Source organism: Mandrillus leucophaeus, unplaced genomic scaffold, assembly GCF_000951045.1.
Source record: "Mandrillus leucophaeus isolate KB7577 unplaced genomic scaffold, Mleu.le_1.0 Scaffold65, whole genome shotgun sequence".
Classification (NCBI taxonomy): Eukaryota; Metazoa; Chordata; class Mammalia; order Primates; family Cercopithecidae; genus Mandrillus; species Mandrillus leucophaeus.
Genome location: NW_012107030.1, coordinates 670,146 through 690,618, shown reverse-complemented (window position 1 = coordinate 690,618; position 20,473 = coordinate 670,146). Strand labels below are relative to the sequence as shown.

At 42.7% G+C, this 20,473-nt stretch overlaps 1 protein-coding gene across 1 annotated transcript in view; it reads right to left on the bottom strand.

Annotated features, from left to right (window-relative positions):
* Positions 1-5,466: 5,466 nt before the first annotated feature.
* NSMCE4A (non-SMC element 4 homolog A (S. cerevisiae)) overlaps positions 5,467-20,473 on the bottom strand; it is an 18,459-nt gene continuing 3,452 nt past the window's right edge. The window contains exons 3-11 of the mRNA XM_012001066.1: positions 19,280-19,410; positions 16,011-16,162; positions 13,641-13,740; positions 11,569-11,659; positions 9,762-9,856; positions 8,693-8,741; positions 7,844-7,938; positions 7,667-7,753; positions 5,467-5,635 (exon numbers count right to left, since the gene is read on the bottom strand). Coding sequence (XP_011856456.1) covers positions 7,679-7,753; positions 7,844-7,938; positions 8,693-8,741; positions 9,762-9,856; positions 11,569-11,659; positions 13,641-13,740; positions 16,011-16,162; positions 19,280-19,410 — 788 coding nt within the window. The 3' untranslated portion in view covers positions 5,467-5,635; positions 7,667-7,678. The remainder of the gene's footprint in view (positions 5,636-7,666; positions 7,754-7,843; positions 7,939-8,692; positions 8,742-9,761; positions 9,857-11,568; positions 11,660-13,640; positions 13,741-16,010; positions 16,163-19,279; positions 19,411-20,473) is intronic.

Here is a 20,473-nt window from a genome sequence, read left to right as displayed (position 1 = left end):
CAGTGGCGTGATCTTGGCTCACTGCAACCTCCACCTCTCAGGTTCAAGCGATTCTCCTGCCTCAGCTTCCCAAGCAGCTGGGACTACAGGTGTGCACCACCATGCCCGGCTAATTTTTGTATTTTTAGTAGAGACGGGGTTTCACCATATTGGCCAGGCTGGTCTCAAACTCCTGACCTCAGGATGCACCCGCCTCGGCCTCCCAAAGTGCTGGGATGACAGGCGTGAGCCACCACACCCGGTCTAGGTGGTGTCCATTCTTCAGAAGTGAGGAAACTGTTAGTCCACAAGTTTCAGCAGGAGAATGAAACACTTCATAAACTTAAGACCTTGTCTTTTGACTTCCTGTTTGCTAAAGCAGAGGCATACTACTATCAATAGTATCAAGAAATGACAATGGGAGAAGCATGGAAATACAATATGGTTCCAAAATGGGAAACTAGAGGAAGAGGAAAAGAGACCACAAAGTGAGAAAACAGAAGATGCTAAAAAATGGGACTCTCTAGTGCCTGAGAGGAAACTGAGTCACATAAAGAAACACACATACCAGGCTGAACGAGCCAGAGGCCTCAGGGACCACAAATACTGACTGTTCCCTCAAAGAATTCCCAGTGAAATACTTTCCCCTAAAATACTAACACTGGAAAAGGATAGAAAGCATGAAACTATCCAGAAAACACACAAAACTGAAACCAATAAGCACAAGGTGATATGGACAAAGGAACAGATGAAAGGACATCAAGACCGAATGATCTGAGGGAGAACTCACAGAGCAAAGATATGCTCAGAAGTGTTCCAGCCCCATTCCATCTTTCCTAAAATCTCAAGTGGAAAAAGAGAAGGTGAAAGTTTGAATGCGTCACAGCTTATCCAATTTTGCAACCTTACCAGAAATCACTTAGAAAAGTGATGATTCTGATGGATAAATCAAAAAAAGAGGGTAAAATTAAGAAACCACTCTGAAGGGAGCTCTTGAGTATGCCACCATTTTTGAGAAGTCAACTAGAAAAAAATAAGGTTTAAATTATTTTATATTTTTTAGACTAGCATACTTTTATAGTCATTAATGCAATAAAATCATATGCTCCCTGGTTTTCTTTAAGTGCATCAAACTGGCAAAAATAAAAAGTAAAGCCACAAGCACAGTAATTCCAAGTGTTTCAGCTGGCTGTGTAACAACTCTAAAACTTAGTGACTTAAAGCAACCACCACTTTATCTCACAATTCTATGTCAGGAAATCAGACAGAGCTCAACTGGACATTTCTGTCCCATGAGGCACCACCAGAGCTGCCTGGGGATATTCAGGTGATGACTGGGCTCATCTGGAGGGTCCAAGATGGCTTCTCTACATGCCCTTGTCAGGGAAGGCTAGAAAGCTGGGCCTCCCTGGCCCTTCTCTCATTTGCAGCTCTCCATGTAGTCTCAGTGCCATGCGGTAGTTGGACTTATTATTCAGTGACTCACGACTCTACGACTGTGTATTCCAAGAGGCCTGTTGGAAGCTAGAAGGCTTCTTATGACTTAGCCTCCCAAGTCCCAGAACATCGCTTCTGTATTCTACTGGTCACATAAGTCACCAAGACCAGCTTAAATCCAAGGAGAGGGAAAACAGACTCCTATCAAAAAACTTTGGGCTGGGCACACCTATAATCCCAGCACTTTGAGAGGCTGAGGCAAGCGTTATCACTTAAGGTCAGGAGTTCAAGACCAGCCTGGCCAACAAGGTAAAACCCGATCTCTACTAAAAATACAAAAAAATTAGACGGGTGTGGTGGCTTGCACCTGTAATCCCAGCTACTCGGGAATCCAAGGCAGGACAATCGGTTGAACACAGGAGGCAGAGGTTACAGTGAGCTGAGATCTGGCCACTGCACTTCATCCTGAGGGACAGAGCAAGGCTCTGTCTACCAAAAAAAAAAAAGAAAGAAAAAAAAAAGGTAGCCATTTTTAAATCTCCGCCTCCAACTCTGAAAAGTCTTATCTCACACACCTTCATCCTTCGCTGTGCTTTTCATCATTCTTTTAACACTACTAATCCCAACACTTTTCTAGAAATCCAGAAACCTACAATTTCACAGCCTCTGAGTTGATCTTGACCAAAGAGGCATGGCTCCCTCTCTGTAGGAGTAAATATAGCAGAGGGTGTACAAGCCTGTTAGAATTATGCAGAAACAGTGTCTTATGCTCTCCAATCCACCTAAAATTTAACGAGATGCCATATTCCTAAGCCTAAGCCCTAACTCTGTCAGGGAGCAATGACTTTAGCATGTAGCCCCTCTGTACTTCAAGGGGTTTACAACTCATCAACTCATGTGGGGAAGAAAACACTGAAGAAAAAAAATAGCATGTCTGGTTATGCAGTATGAAGTGTTTCATTGAAAATATGGACTAGAGTTGGGCAGCAATTTATGGGGAACTGAAAATGGACCTTGGATGATAACTGCTTAGGCAGCATAGACAGGAGGAAGGCATGGCCACAGTTCCATCCTGATTTCTACCACCGTCAGCACAGAAATAAGGCTCCTCCCCAGCCCTTGGGGACATCCATGGAAAAGGTGTGAATACATGAGATGAGTACAGACAGGACAACTGATGTAAGAACACGGTGCTTTTAACAAAACCCTGGAGGAAAAGAAAGGCTTTGGGAAGGTGATGAGTTTTATTTATTTTTTTTGAGACGGATTCTGGCTCTGTCACCCAGGCTGGAGTGCAGTGGCCCAATCTCAGCTCACTGCAAGGTCCGCCTCCCGGGTTCACGCCATTCTCCTGCCTCAACCTCCTGAGTAGCTGGGACTACAGGCACCTTTCACCACGCCAGGCTACTTTTTGTATTTTTAGTAGGGACGGGGTTTCACCATGTTAGCCAGGATGGTCTTGATCTCCTGACTTCGTTATCTGCCCGCCTCAGCCTCCCAAAGTGCTGAGATCACAGGCATAAACCACTGCGCCCGCCACCATGCCCGGCTAATTTTGTATTTTTTAATAGAGAAAGGATTTCACCATGTGGGCCAGGCTGGTCTTGAACCCCTGACCTCAAGTGATCCACCCACCTCAACCTCCCAAAGTGCTGGATTACAGGTGTGAGCCACTGCGCTGGCCACTGTTGATAACTTTAAAAAGTAAAAAGTACAGTTTAGAAAATTCAATAGTTGGCCGGGTGCAGTGGCTCACACCTGTAATCCCAGCACTTTGGGAGGCCGAGGCGGGTGGATCACAAGGTCAGGAGATCAAGACCATCCTGGCTAACACTGTCTCTACTAACAATACAAAAAAATTAGCCAGGCGTGGTGGCGGGTGCCTGTAGTCCCAGCCACTTGGGAGGCTGAGGCAGGAGAATGGCGTGAACACGGGAGACAGAGCTTGCAAGGAGCCGAGACTGGGCCACTGCACTCCAGCCTGGGCGACAGAGTGAGACTGTCTCCAAAAAAAAAAAAAAAGAAAGAAAATTCAATAGTTACAGAAAGGTACAAAATGAAAAGCAACATAGCCTTAGTTTACAAAATGTAACCACTTTTAAATTTCTCAAATTAGGAAAGTTTGAAACAAGTAGAAACCAGAAAAATGAAAGATAAAGAAGGGCACAACTTTAGACAAGAACTTGGAAATCATTCCATTTATGTGCAATGTCTAGAACAGGCAGATTTACAGAGAGTATGTTAGTGGTTGCTTAGGGGTAAGAGGTCAGGATAGGAGGTGAGGTAGAGTGGGTTCAGGGTCAGGGGAACAAAAATGTTCAAAAATTAGATTGTGGTAATGGTTGCTAAGCCCTATGAATAGATAAAAATGATTTATACAGTTTACATGAAAATTGTAGGCATGTGAATTTTTCTTTTTGTTTTTTTTAAGACAGAGTTTCGCTCTTGTTGCCCAGGCTGGAACGCAATGGCACAATCTCAGTTCACCACAACCCCCGCCTCCCCAGTTCAAGCGATTCTCCTGCCTCAGCCTCCCGAGTCACTGGGATTACAGGCATGCACCACCACGCCCAGCTAATTTTGTATTTTTAGAGACGGACTGGTCTTGAACTCCCAACTTCAGGTGATCTGCCTGCCTCGGCCTCCCAAGGTGCTGAGATTACAGGCGTGAGCCACCGCGCCCAGTGCAAATTATATTTCAATAAAATTGTTTAACAAAAAAATAAATGCTAGAGTTGAGTCCTGACGAAGCACGCCTGGCAATGTAGGCAAAGAACCTGAGCATGCAAGGTTTTGAATATCACTAAAGAGTTCAGATTTTTTTCAATCTTCAAGGCAGTGGGAAATCCGAGTAATATATGACAAGTGGTTCTGAAGAAGCAGAAGAGACCTGAAGGACAGGAAGCAGGCGATAACAGATTGGAGTTTGTGGTAGTAACCTGGGCAAACTGAGAGAAGAGACCAGATGGGGATTAGTGACTGGTTAAGGTAAGGGCTTGGAGGGTGGGGGCAATCTTAGCTTTCATCTGAGAAAATAGTTGTAAAAGCGCCAGTATAGGTCTCATAGGGAGAAGATCTGAAGGGCTGTTTTGTACATATCTAAAATAACCCACATGCTGTCCAGTGAGCAATTGATTGCATGTATCTGTAACATTTTCAAGAAGTTTAGGCATCAAAGTTTTCAGACTGTTCATGGTGTAAATGTCAGCATAAATGATGACAGTGACTATGAAAGGGGAACCAGGGAAAGCAACAGACATCAAGGATACACAGCTTCAAGGCATAGATCTCCAAGTGTCAAATGCACACCCATGTATCCACTGGAGTTAACAATTTGGAAAGGAATTAGGAAATCTGGCATAAAACAGACTTGATTAGCGGGGAAGGAGGTGCCACACTGCCACGGACTGACGTGAGGGGAGACAAGTGACTCTCATTAAAAAGCTGATAGGATAGCAGCTTGAAGAGGGTCATGGTAATGTTTTTTAAATGAGAGATGAGCTTAGTTGAAGGGAAGACTCCAAATACAGGTCAAGGGGATGACTGAGACAGCAGACTCCCCTAGGAGGCAGGAAGCGCTGGAGCCCAGAGTCTTCCACAGAAAAGACGCCTCTACCCCTGATGCCAGAGGGAAGCAGTGAGAAAACATGAAATAGCAAAGTGGGCACTGGGAGAAGAAACTGACTAGACTTCAAAGCACAGCCGAGATGAGAAGCATGGAGTAGCATGCTGGTAAGATGGAACCAGGGCTGGTGTTGCTGGGGAAAGTAGTCCAGCCTGGCTTGCCAGAGGATTTAATAGTTTCTTGTGTGTAAATCAGAGGCTGAATCATAGGAAATTGCTTGTATTTGACTGTATTTTACCTATAAAAACAACAGTTTCATATGATACAACCTATTTGTTGACTAGCTAGCTTTATGGCAAAAAAGAACTAAAAAGAATCATAATGGTCCACAGGGCATTAATAACCTAAGTAAAACTTTCACTGGGAGAGGATCAGACAAAGGAGACACTCTCCAATAATTAGGAAATAAAGAGCAACTACAATTATTTGTGAATATGGTGGTGAGTTTCCTTTAATCAAAGACAACCATGACAAATTTATTAACTATCAAAAGCTACATTTTACTAAAAACAATCTGCCTTTAAAAATGTTGAATCATACAATATATACAATACATGCCACTTTCCGTTTTGGACTTCGCTATCCATTTGAATCCTAAAAAGGGGAAGAATAGCTGGTTAACAGTTTATAAATGATAAACCAAAAGTTCATATAATATACATAAATAAAATCTAACAATTAGCCTTCTTCAGTGAGTAGGGCCCAGGGTAATCCACATTATATATCTTATATTTATTCCCTTCTTTTTTTCTTTTTTTTGAGATGGAGTCTTGCTCTGTTGCCCAGGCTAGAGTGCAGTGGCGTGATCTCAGCTCACTGCAAGCTCCGCCTCCCGGGTTCACCCCATTCTCCTGCCTCAGCCTCCTGAGTAGCTGGGACTACAGGCGCCCGCCACCTTGCCCGGCTAATTTTTTTGTATTTTTAGTAAAGCCTGGTTTCACCGTGTTAGCCAGGATGGTCTCAATCTCCTGACCTCATGATCCGCCCGCCCTGGCCTCCCAAAGTACTGGGATTACAGGCGTGAGCCACCACGCCCGGTCTATTCCCTTCTTTCATTTAAAATATTTTTACAACTTGGAACAAAAGTATTTCAATTAATTGAAGCACATATTAAGTGTTTACATTAAGTGCGAAAAAGCTTATTTTAATGCTCAAAATCACAAAATTTGAGCTGGAAAAAAAACCCTTAGCAATGATCTAGCTTGAAAATCTTCCCATTTTATAGATGTATTTATAGATTAAAAAAAAATGAAGTTGAAGCCAGGCATGGTGGCTCACGTCTGTAATCCCAGCACTTTGGGAAACCAAGGCGGGCAGATCACGAGGTCAGGAGTTTGAGACCAGCCTGACCAACATGGTGAAACCCCGTCTGTACTAAAAATACAAAATTTAGCCGGGCATGGTGGCAGGTGCCTATATCCCAGCTACTCGGGAGGCTGAGGCAGGAGAATTGCTTGAACCCTGGAGGCAGAGGTTGCAGTGAGCTGAGATCGTGCCACTGCACTCTAGCCTGGGTGACAGAGCAAGACTGTCTCAAAAAAAAAAAAAAAAAATGAAGTTGAGTGAGATTAAGTGATTTGCCCAAGGTTTTAAAGTAAGGGACAAAAATAAATAAAGTAAGGGGCATAGCCAATGGAATCTAGGTCTTCCCACCCACAACTGTGTGCGCTACAAAATGCCAGATCATTATTAAGATTTCTTTCTAGAAATGTTACCCTTGATAAAAATGAAGAATTCTTTCATAGCCTAATACAAACTTTAGAAATGCCAATTTACCAACATTATTCTAAGGTAATTGTATCCTAATCCTCCTTTTCTGCTTTGTACTTATAAAATAAGCAAATCTAATGGTACAGTGAACAACAACATGGATGGAAGGATTCAATATTTCACTTATCTAATTTACCAGTTTGTTGGGGGGAAAAGCAGCAGCTGGGTACAGTGGCTCATACCTGTAATCTCAGCAGTTTGGGAGGCTGAGATGGGAGCATCCCTTGAGCCCAGGAGTTTGAGACCAGCCTGGGCAACATAGTGAGACCCCTTCCCTATTTTTTATTAAAAACAAAAACAAAACCCACCAAACCAAGAACAATCCTGCACTGTTTCTTTCAGCTGCAAATCTTTTTTTTTTTTTTTGAGATGGAGTCTTGCTCTGTCTCCTAGACTGGAGTGTAGTGGCGTGATCTCGGCCACTGCAACCTCCGCCTCCCAGGTTCAAGCGATTCTCCTGCCTCAGCCTCCCAAGTAGCTGGGATTACAGGCATGCACCACCACGCCCAGCTAATTTTTGTATTTTTAGTAGAGATGGGGTTTCACCATGTTGGTCAGGCTGGTCTCGAACTCTTGACCTCGTGATCCGCCTGCCTCAGCCTCCCAAAGTGCTGGGATTACAGGCCTGAGCCACGGTGCCCAGCCTCAGCTGCAAATCTTAACAGCACAAATTTAATCAATCCAGAGAAGGGAACGTAGAACCACTATGCCTTTCTCACCTGTTACACAGTTCTAAGAATAGGGCACTACAGGGAGGCAAAAATCCAAATTTCACTGGAATGGGGAAAAAGGATACTTTGGATTGCCAAATAAACTTTTAATAAAACTGTGTAGCCATCCCATTGAAAACATTACCTTCAGCTAGCATCAAGCACTTAGCTTCTGCTGCCTCTGACTTGGAGTAATCACAGGCTCTGAAATCTCAAAGGTCTTCACAATCTCCTGGCAGACAATAATGAACATTTAGGCATTGGGTTTACAGAAAGTGAAGTCAGAGTCAGAACTATGCAGGGGCAACAGGCAGAGCTTTACCTCCCAGTCACGGTAACTCAAAGCTATAATTCCTTGATTCCTAACTTGTGTGTTATGTTCAAATCCCTCATTTTCTTCATTAATACTAACAGGCTCTGTTTGAAAGACAAATTTTTCAAATTTATCAAAGGTTATTAAATCGGAACAGGTAATCTAAACGGAAACTGATGTATAATAGCAATGAAACCTGTATTGAAAAGATACTTATAATATTACACACTTTTTAGGATTTCATGCATTATGGAGCTGCTGCAGTATTATTACAGTAGTCAGTCATCCCATCTGTTTCCATTTAAAAAAACATGTAGTAGAGTAACACATTCGAGACATTTGAAAATCTGCATATCTATGTGTCAACCACAGAGCTAAGCCCTAGTGAGTCCAATAGGACACTGAGAACATCGAAAGTAGCAAGTAAGTGCGATGGACATATTCTCTCCACAGGAGACCTTAGGAGGACATGAGTAATGGAGAGTGTGAAATTATTCAGGTAAGAATGAAAGATTCATAGAACCTCAAGGAGAAAAGAAGGTGCTGGCATCTGACAAAACGTGATTAGAAAGAGGGATACTACAAAAATGACTGCAGTCATTTCTAAATTAAGATCTGAGGGAAATTATATCATTTCTTTGTTAATATTTACAGCAGATATTGAATCAATGATATAGATGAATCCATCAAATTTTAGACGCTGGCCATGTTTTCAGTGTCTTCAGGTAGTTGAGCAAGATACAATATTGTAAACGTTAATCTACATTGAAAATTCATTTACATTTAGTAAAATACTTAAATGCTACTAACAAATATATTTTCTCTAAAACTAATTTTTCCAAACATAGTATCATTTACCTATTATTGGCAGTCGGTCTTGGTCAAGTCTTATTCTTGCAAAACCATCCTAAAACGAAAACATGATTTTAGGAGAAGACAAACATTTAAGACTCAAACCTATAACCACTAGATGAAAAAAATTACTCAGAAAATTCAGTATCTCAGAAAATCAAATTATACCATAGCAATAATGTGATGATATAGATAAGACTTCCCTAATATCTTTTGTTTACACAGGGTATCTTTTGGGTTTCTAATCAGCTCTTTCACCCAGACACAGCCTCCATCCTGAGAATCTCTTAAGTGAAACTCATCTTGTCTCTTTAACTGATTTATATATATTTTGGAATACTCCACATTTTATTCTGCATAATTCTGTCACTGGAACCACTGGCAAAATATGCCTTTTTTATTATTTCTGAGAAAATACTTTGGTCGACATAAGCTTTTCTCTAAGGTTAAAATCAAATTCATCTTACATGTGGGAATGCAACCTGAAGTAAGATTAAAGACAGTCTAAAGTAAATTTCCATGGTACATTTCTGAGTAGAGTTTTAAAACCGATTTTGAAATAATTTCAGACTTAAAGGGCTATAAAACTACTATAAACACATGCCATATATCCTTTATCCATATTCATCAGTCATTAAAGTGTTAGTTACCACGTTTACTTTATCACTCTACATACTATTATTTATGAATGAAGTGAGAATGATAGGCGGCCTGCTTCTTTTCCCTAATCTTTCAGTGTGTATTTCTTGAGAACAAGGATATTCTCTTATACAACATGACAACTATCAAATTCAGGAAATTTAACATTTATACCATACTGTTACCTAATCTACAGTTCCATATTCAAATTTTTCCAATTCTTTCTCTACATAATGTCTAAAACATAAAAGCAAGCACATAAAATTTTAGCTAGCTTCTTCTACCTAATATGCCAATTAACGTTTTGCTACAATGCGTCTGAAACATATACTGGCTCGTGTATACAGATACCTTTGCCAGCTCCCTTCTACAGCTTTTCTTATGTATCCCTTTAAAAGCATATAAAAGCAATTAGAAAACTAATCTTTAATCTTACCCGTATAATGAAGGAAACATGAAAGATGTTTTCCACTGTACGGGGGAAAGAATGAGGATCAACCACAAAGTCAAAGAAGGACATTGGGGTATCAGCTATAGACAAAAAGAGAAAAAAGATTTGATTTTTGTTTACGTTAATATCAGTATACTCTAGCATTAGCCAGAGACAAAGAAAGGGTGTGCACTCACCCTGCTGCAGGAGTGCAAATCAATCCAACCCTTCTGGAGGCCAATCTGGCATCTCTACTAAAAACATGTATGCTCACTGACCTGGAAACCACCTCTAAGAAGCTGTCCTACAGCAACATGAGTGCAAGAACACAAAATTACATGCTAAGATTTTTTACTTCAGCGATTTATACAAGAGTAAAATGCTATAAAGAACTTATTCATCCAGCTGGGCATGGCGCTCACGCCTGTAATCCCAGTGCTTTGGGAGGCCGATGCTGGCAGATCACCTGAGGTCAGGAGTTCAAGATCAGCTTGGCCAACATGGCGAAACCCTGTCTCTAACTAAAAATACTGAAAAAAATTAGCCAGATGTGGCGTGCACCTGTAATCCCAGCTACTCGGGAGGCTGAGGCAGGAGAATTGCTTGAACCTGGGAAGTGGAGGTTGCAGTGAGCTGAGATGGTGCCACTGCACTCCAGCCTGGGTGACAGAGTGAGACTCTGTCTCAAAAAAAAAAAAAAAAAGGGAACTTGGCCAGGCACAGTGGCTCACACCTGTAATCCCAGCACTATGGGAGGCCAAGGCGGGTGGATCACAAGGTCAGGAGATCGAGACCATCCTAGCTAACACGGTGAAACCCAGGCTCTACTAAAAATACAAAAAAATTAGCCATGCGTGGTGGCGGGCCCCTGTAGTCCCAGCTACTTGGGAGGCTGAGGCAGGAGAATGGTATGAACCCAGGAGGCAGAGGTTGCAGTGAGCTGAGATTGCGCCACTGCACTCCAGCCCGGACGACAGAGCGAGAGACTTCTTCTAAAAAAAAAAAAAAAAAAAAAACCATTATGGAGGGTCTGTTAAATACATTTACAGCACAGCCATATAATGGGAATCGGTGAACAAAATAATGGAGATCTATATGAAATAATATGGAAGAATGTCCACTGGAAAAGTCGCATAGCAGAAGAATGTGCATATAATGATTAGCTTGGAAAAAAAGAAAAAAAACAAACTTTTTTTGAGACAGAGTTTCATTCTTGTTGCCCAGGCTAGAGTGCAATGGCACGATCTCAGCTCATGCAACCTCCACCTCCCGGGTTCAAGCGATTCTCCTGCCTCACTCTCCCGAGTAGCTAGGATTACAGGCACACACCACCACACCGGGCTAATTTTGTATTTTTTAGAGAGACAGGGTTTCTCCATGTTGGTCAGGCAGGTATCGAACTCCCGACCTCAGGTGATCCGCCTGCCTCAGCCTCCCGAAGTGCTGGGATTACAGGCATGAGCCACCATGCCCGGCCAAAACAAACTATTTAGGTAGGTGTGTATAAAACTGATAAAATAATCTGAAAATATACACATTACATTTTATAATGAGGGGAGGTGGAACGGGTACTTTTGACATTTCTCACTTGAATGCATATTTCATTTTGTAACAAAAAAATCTTTTAAAGATAAAAATGAAAAAGTTAACTTCAAACTTTTCACATGAAATTTCTAAAGGGGAGAAGAATCCTCATTAAATGAATATGCATTTATTCAAACATTACATACAGCTGAAACTGCCTTTAAAATACAAGTAACTTCACTGAACAGATAAATACAAATTGCTCCACTTTGAATGGTGTTACACTTACGATCTTCTTGAAAATATGTCTGCAACAATCCCAAGATTCTTTCTACTTCTTTCTCTGTTGCTTCTTGATGAGATTCTTCCATTCTTCTTAACTGAAAAAAGTCATTATCAAGCTGACAGACCTACTTACTGGCCTATTAACAACCTTTTCTTCACTCTTGCATACTCAAACTTTTTTTTTTTTTGAGACAGGGTCTTCCTTTGCCACCCAGGTTAGAGTGCAGTTGCATGATCTTGGCTCACTGTAACCTCAGACTCCTGTGCTCAAGGGATCCTACCACCTCAGCTTCTTGAGTAGCTGGGACTAGAAGCGTGCACCACCACATCTGATTACTTTTTTTTTTTTTTTTTTAACTCATGCTACCTTGTCTAGGACACCTTGCTAATTTAAAAAAATTTTTTTTAGGTATGAGGTCTTGCTATGTTGCTCAGGGTGGTCTCAAACTTATGACCTCAAGTGATCCTCCTGCCTCAGCCTCCCAAAGCACCTAGATAACAGGCACGAGCCACTGTGCCCAGCCTAAATGTCGTCTGTTGGGGATTACTAGCAGTTTATATCCCCATCTTAAAATTTATGGTTTAGGCAGGGCACAGTGGCTCATACCTGTAATCTCAGCACTGAGGGAGGCTGAGGTGGATGGATCACAAGGTCAGGAGTTCGAGACCAGCCTGGCCAATACGGTGAAACCCCATCTCTACTAAAAAATACAAAAATTAACCAGGCATGGTGGTGCATGCCTGTAATCCCAGCTACTTGGGAGGCTGAGGCAGGAGAATCGCTGGAACCCGGGAGGCAGAGGTTGCAGTGAGATGAGATTGTGCCACTGCACTCCAGCTTGGGTGACAGAGCAAGACTCTGTCTCAAAAAGAAAAAAAACATACATATGGTTTAAAAAAATACAGATTTTCTAGTTTCAGTAACTTTTTTTTTTGAGATGGAGTGTTGCTCTGTGGCCCAGGCTGGAGTGCAATGGTGCCATCTTGGCTCACTGCAACCTCCACCTCCCAGGTTCAAGTGATTCTCCTGCCTTAGCCTCCCGAGTAGCTGGGATTATAGGCACCCGCCACCACATCCGGCTCATCTTTTGTATTTTTTAGTAGAAACGGGGTTTCACCATGTTGGCCAGGCTGGTCTTGAACTCCTGACCTCAGGTGATCCACTTGCCTTGGCCTCCCAGTGTTGGGATTACAGGGGTGAGCCACCGCACCCGGCCAACCTTTTTTTTGTTTTGTTTTGTTTTTTGTTTTCAGACAGACTCTCGCTCTGTTGCCCAGGCTGGAGTGCAGTGGCGCGATCTCGGCTCACTGCAACTTCTGCCTCCTGGGTTCAAGTGATTCTCCTGCCTCAGCCTCCCAAGTAGCTGGGACTACAGGCGCCCACCACCACGCCTGGCTAATTTCTGTATTTTTAGTAGAGATGGGGTTTCACTATATTGGCTAGGATGGTCTCGAACTCTTGACCCTGTGATCTGCCCGCCTCAGCCTTCCAAAGTGCTGGGATTACAGGAGTGAGCCACTGTGCCTGGCCTCAGTAACATTTTTCTATCAGTTTCTTAATAGAAGAGTAACATTACCAAATTAACCATTTTCAGGTTGAACATAAAATAGCAAAATACAAAAGGGCAGTTTAGAAACAGTGGTTCTCCAGTGGGTGTGACTTCCCCCCCACACCCCCAAGGGACATTTGTTGTCATATGTAGATATTTTTGGTTGTCACAGCTCGGAGGTTGAGGTGGGCTATGAGCATATAGCAGGTAGAGGCCAGGGATGCTGCTAAACATCCTACAATGCACAGGACAGTTCCCCAAACCAAAAATTATTATCCAGCCCTAAGTGTTGACAGTGGTGAGGCTGACCCTGGCTTAGGAGAGCCGATCAAAACCAGAGAAATGAGTTAAAGACAAGCAGCCAGTCCGATAAAATGCTTAAAGGCTTAAATAAAACGATTATTTAAGTGACAAAACCTGGCTCCAGACCTGCAAGCTTAGAAAAAATGGCCAAATTGCATGCACATTATTTTAATGCTATTTTAACTTTTAGGTGTTTTTTAAAAAGCAACATTTTAAAACAAACCTGGGCAGGCATTGCCCTCTCCTCTTGTATCATAGGAACTTTTCTTGGACGGTCGACTCGTGGCTTTGGCACAGGGCACTCTCCGTATATGGAACCCAACCTGATGAAAAATATGCTTTCATGTATTTTTTTGCCTGTTGTTTGTTAAACAAACTAATTTTACTAAAAGTAGTTTGCATGATATAGTCAAATTCAGACCAGACATTAGTGATACACAAGCTGACATCAGACTAAGACTCTTAGTAAAGTTTGTGACAGCCTTTCTGCCTTCTTTGTATTTCTAAAATAACTCCTAGGAGCTTTACTCAACCACTGACACCTCCTCAGACACCTTCACACTGCCCTGTACAGTAGGCCAGTGAATGTGCCTGTGACCTCTTCCCACCACCCAACCTATTATCTGTTTTGCAAAGCCAACTTCTAAAAGAGCAGGGGAAGGATGAGTAGGCATGTGGGGAAGCTCCAGTGGGGTCAGAAGCCTTTGATCTGGGGAGGCCAAGGCAGAGGCTCCCAGCCCAGGACTACGAACACATCTGTCTTAGAGTAACAGGGCAAGTCACAGCCATGGGATTCCTTTTCCTTCTGGATTCTGCCCTCATGCAGACTTGGGCTACAGTAATAGATGTAAGTCTGCATCATGTAGAGATCAAAGTCCCAAGAATAAGGCTCATGTGGTCCCTACACTTGAGGAGACGGAAGTACACGACGTAGATGGACAGCTACGTTATACACACAGATCCATTTCAGCATCACATGGTGGGTTACTCTGGGCACACTCCTGCTCCACAAGGAGCAGTATCAAAAAATAAATTAATCAAATTTAAAAAAAGTAACATGGTAGATCCTGGGTGCTTAGAGAGTACTGCTCAAGTGCTGTGAGAACACCTGGGCAGAGATATCTACCCAGACATGGGAGTGACGTGGTTGGGAAATCTGATCCTACACTTCTAACACCTCTGTCTGGAGAAGTTGCTGGAGGCTTCCAAGATGGGGCCTGCTGGATCAACAAACTTTACCGAATGGGAAAGATGAAAAGGAATTGGAGGCCAAGAGAACAGCAAGTACAAAGACACAGTTTTAAGTACTTCATTGTGGCTGGAAATTGGGCTGGATGATGAGATAAAGTTTAAGGCTTTATCTTTATAACCTAGGATTTATGAGTTTAGTACAATAGCAAAAAACAAAGATTTAGACTTTATCGTAAGATAAAGAAGTTTCGTCAGTATCCTATTAAATAGAACATACACAAATGGCTCTGGGCACCTGAGTTACCTGAAATCTTACTAAAAATAGATGCCAGATCCCACACCACACTACTACATTGGCATCTCCAAGGCCTTCTACCCGAGCCATTACCAATCTCAAAGGTTTTTAAAAAGACAAATTAGAAAAGACAAATGCCCAGGAGCTATACCACTTAAAGGAGGACTGAACAACTCAGATAGCTACCCCTAGAGAAAGTATCTACTGGGCAACAAAACCAATATACTTGAAGGTCCTCTAGAGAAGAGCCAGTAAGAGCTGTTCTTAGTTTCTCCATAGGACCATGCCAGGAAGTTAAGACAGAAGCCAACTTCATTCGAATATGAAGAAATCTTTTTTTAAAATCAGAGTTCTATCTAAAAAATGAACGGGGCAGTTTATGTGGCAGTGACAAGTAATCTTCAAATACAAGTCAGTGGTCATCCAAAAGGGTATTATAATAAATGTCATTTTAGACATTAGGAGACTCGTAAGATACCCTCAGTAGGAGGTATCATCCTCCTATATGGTAAGGAATTTAAAGATGATAAACCCAGAGCCTCATGAGCTAGAAGCAAAGGAGCCAGGAGAGAGCACTGGTAAAGAGGTTCTGGCCTTTTCTGCTAAAGCAGAATGAGAGATCCTTTAAGGTTCCACCCACATCTAGAGTTTATGGACTTTTCTTTTTTTTGAGACAGGGTCTCACTCTGTCACCCAGGCCAGAGTGCAGTGGCACCATCTCAGCTCACTGCAATCTCTGCCTCCCAGGCTCAAGTGATCCTCCCACCTTGGCCTCCCAAGTAGCCAGGACCACAGGCATGGGCCACCACAGCGGGCTAATTTTTTGTATTTTTGGTAGAGATGGGTTCTCGCCATGTTGCCCAGGCTGATCTTGAATTCCTGAGCTCAGATGATCTACCTGTATCCACCTCCCAAAGTGCTGGGATTAAAGGCGTGAGCCACCACACCCGGAGTAGTGTTTATAAACTTTATATCAAAGTTTCAAGTCTCCAAACAACGGCATCATGACTGTCACCTCTACAATACCAAATAATCTTTGTCCCTACAACAAAAAACAATTTAAAGTTCACAAATAGCTGGTCTGTTGGATTTTTAAAATAATCTTACAGAAAGTGGAATGTATGGGTTTTATTAAAGGTGTTTTCTGCTGTTTTGCCTGATATTTTCCAGGAGTCATAGACGATGAATTCAAAATCAGGACTATCTTCATCACGGATAAGTTCTTCAGCTTCTAGCGGATTTACACCCATATGTGTGAGCTACAAAAATGAAGGAAAACAAAAAACCCAGTTAAGCCACACGCAATCATTGTCCACATCCAATAATCTGCATCACTCAACCTTTAAGAGGCCAGACGCAAAGCCTGCTTTCAGTGTCTTAACATGCTGGCTAAATTTCTTATTGTAAAGATAACTTTACAGTTAAAGTCCTCTTCTCAAAGCTACCTTCTTTTTGGCAGAAAATATTCCTCAATGTACTCAAAACCTTTGGGTGAGAAAGTGAAATGATTTAGAAATACACAATATATAGTGGTTCTCAACCTGGGTATACTTGCCCACAGGGGTCTTTTGGCAATACCTGGAGATATTTTTGGGTGTCACAACTGATATGCTGCTGGCATCTACTGGGTAGAGGCCACGGAGGCTGCTGAATATCATACAATGCACAGTACCGGCCCCCAAAACAAAGACATGCCCAGCTCCAAATGACAATCAATAGTGTCAGTGCTGAGAAACCCTACTCTAGCCCACTGGCAGGCAGAGTGATTTAGGTACGCCAGAACTCAGCCCCCTGGGAATTTCTGTATCACCAATAGTTCATGTATTAGTAAAGCTGCACCAGCATACAAATATAAAATTAAATCCCAAATCAAAAGCTTCACGACAGCACCAGCAAGTTCAGCTGGTGTTCAGATTTTAATTTTTTGCAAACGTCCTACAAATCTCTATTCAGCTTGTGTTGCAGTATATCCAGAGAGCAGTGGCCCAGCATTACTGAGAGAATGGCTCATCTTAAAATTCCCTTCCTGGGAAGAGTAGACGGAAGTCAAATAATTCTCTCATCTCAAACTGTCTTACAGAAAATGTGTTATATTGAATTTACTTTTATGAAAGTACATTTTTATTACATTATACTGTAAAATGCCTAGAAGTTATCCAGTTATGATGGCAACATCATATATAAACAATAATCACAAGACCCTTGGGGAGCTTAACCCTATTAAAGGCAACCAGACTTTAAAGAAAGACTACAAGAGCCTGGTCAGAGCGCTATGGCCTGCTCTTCTCTGTTCCCTTGCCGCCCGTCCTACCACGGCACCCTTGTAGGTGGATGTGGCAGTTTTGGTCTGTTTAACTGACAGAGAGATCCACCAATCTTCCCTTACAGTGTCTATATTTGATGTTATACATAGGAAAGTCTTCTCCGCCCAGAGACTTGACAACCATTAATTTAAGGTTTTATATTTAATGCTTTAAGACTTCTAGAATTTATTTTAGAATGAATAAATTCTAAATTTATTTATTTAGAATTTAAAATATGGAGCTTGGCCAGGCACGGTGGCTCACACCTGTAATCCCAACACTTTGGGAGGCCAAGGCAGGTGGATCACGAGGTCAGGAGTTCGAGGCCAGCCTGGCCAACATGGCGAAACCTCATCTCTACAAAAAATACAAAAATTATCCAGGCAAGGTGGCAGGCGCCTGTAATCCCAGCTACTTGGGAGGCTGAGGCAGAAGAATCACTTGAACCCAGGAGGTGGAGGTTGTGGTGAACCGAGATCATGCCATTGCACTCCAGCCTGGGCAACAAGAGCAAGACTCCGTCTCAAAAAATAAAAAAAGAAAAAAGTAAAGTACAGAGCTTAACCTGATAAAGTAATTTTTAAAGAAATACACAATATATGGTTACTTTATTGATGTATATTAGAGTGCATTTTCCTAAGTGTATTATGCTTCACAATAAAAAAAAAAGTTTAAAAAAAAAGGAAAAAGTTTGAAAAACAAACTGGAAATAATCTCGTGCCTCCTGCCTTTACAAAAAAAGTACTTTATCTGGTCAGATCTCATAGTACTAAATTATTTTAATAACCATTTGACATAAACATCCAGTTAGAAATACAATGTTCCTACTGAGGTGCAGCTATCTGTGCTAGGACAGAGGTTGGCTCAGATTGATACACTGACTGATTAATTGATTTTGAGACGGAGTCTCACTCTGTAGCCCAGGCTAGAGTGCAGTGGTGTGATCTCGGCTCACTGCAACTTCTGCCTCTCCTGCCTTAGCCTCCCAAGTAGCTGGGATTACAGGTGCCCACCACCACACCCAGCTAATTTTTGTATTTTTAGTAGAGACGGGGTTTCATCATGTTCGCCAGGCTGGTCTCAAACTCCTGACCTCAGGTGATCCACCCACCTCAGCCTCCCAAAGTGCTGGGATTACAGGCGTGAGCCACTGCGCCCGGCCAGAATAGAATTTTTTAAAAAGACAACAAAGTGAGCTACAAGGTCAGTCTCTGTGTGCTTTTTCTTTTTTTGGTAAATTCACCAAGGAACAGTTTCAGAATTGCAGGTAACCACTATTCAAACTTGTCAAGAGACAAAGAAAGGTGAATAAAACATAAAACCAAAAAAACCAAAACCTGGCTGGGCTGGATGGCTCACGCCTGTAATCCCAGCACTTTGGGAGGCCGAGCCGGGCAGATCACAAGGTCAGGAGATCCAGACCATCCTGGCTAACATGGTGAAACCCCGTCTCTGCTAAAAATACAAAAAAATTAGCTGGGCGTGGTGGCGGGTGCCTGTATTCCCAGCTACTCGGAAGGCTGAGGCAGGAGAATGGCGTGAACCTGGGAGGCGGTGCTTACCGTGAGCCGAGATCGCGCCACTGCACTCTAGCCTGGGCGACAGAGTAAGACTCTGTCTCAAAGGAAAAAAAAAAAAAAAAAGCAAAACCCAATCATATTCATATGGTTTTGAAATATTCTCAAAGACAGACCAAAACATGCCCTCTCGCCAGGCCTAACTCAATTCCCGCTGAGCTCTGCCGTCACAGAGTGGGCTTCTGTCCAGCCCAAGAAAAAGGTCCCCGGTCACTGAGAAGGATCTAGAACACCAGTGAACAGAGGAAAACCGGCTATTGACAAAGGACCCCAGCACCCTAAGACAGAACGCTACGAGATTTTCACTCCAAGCCCCCATCCAAAATTCCACCACATAGCTCTCCTTTCATCTGTTTAATTTGGTAAGATCTCTCTAGAGGAATCTGAGACCAAAAAAGAATGAAGTGAAATCATCTGCATATGGATATAAGCAAAGTAAATAATTATATAACATATAACAGAACATTTCTTATTCAGTCTGTAGCTTTGAACTTACTAGAGTTTCAACATATCTTAACATGTCAAAGGAACTCAGGTCTGAGCGCAGCTGCTTTGCTTTCTCTTTGCCCAAATCGGAAGCCAAAACAAGAAAGTGGGCATCTAGGACTGCTTCTCTTGCTCGGGACACTAGGCAAAAAAGAAAAGAAAATATTCACATTACAAAATACATGTTATCCATAGATATTTTCCCTACATTTCCAACTACTTACCAGGATTTCCCACTAGACTAACAAAAAAAAGAAAATCTCAATAGGCAACCGACCCATCTCCTTCTAAAACTTGCTCCCCTGCCCAACTCACCACAATCTCTAATGAAAGCTGACCAGTCTTCCTAAAAGCCAGCTTTCTCTCTAGTTCTCCTACTCCCGTTAGCTGAATCACAATCTCTTAAATAACCCCAGTTGAGCAAAACCCCTGTCATGTCTAATACTCACTTTTCCCTCTGACTCAATAACCCATCCTAATCACGATGATCATGTGTGCCGATGTAAGGACAATCAAATTCCCACTACATGCAGGGCCCTGTGCTTGGCATGGTGGTTTGTGAACAGCAATAGGTAAGTTGCTAACGTTGCTAACCAAAATCATGGCATGTGCTAGGCTGGCATCAGGAGGCTCATGCCTCTGTATGGCTTCACAGGCAACCCCAGCAAAGCCACCCAAATGAACAGTCTACAGGCAGCAAGTAGGGACCCCTGAGGATGGATGCTCAAGAAAGGCTTGACAGAGGACATGGGATTTAACAAAAGCTATGGAAAAAAAGATTTAAATTAATGGAGAAACAGGCCGGGCGCAGCGGCTCACGCCTGTAATCCCTGCACTTTGGGAAGCCGAGGCAGGCGGATCACTTTGAGCTCCAAAGTTTGAGACCAGCCTGGGCAATGCGGTGAAACTCCGTCTCTAAAGAATCAAAAATTAGGCCGGGCGCGGTGGCTCACGCCTGTAATCCCAGCACTTTGGGAGGCCGAGGCGGGCGGATCACAAGGTCAGGAGATCGAGACCACAGTGAAACCCCGTCTCTACTAAAAATACAAAAAATTTGCCGGGCACGGTGCCGGGTGCCTGTAGTCCCAGCTACTCAGGAGGCTGAGGCAGGAGAATGGCGTGAACCCGAGAAGCAGAGCTTGCAGTGAGCCGAGATCGCGCCACTGCACTCCAGCCTGGGCGACAGAGCGAGACTCCGTCTCAA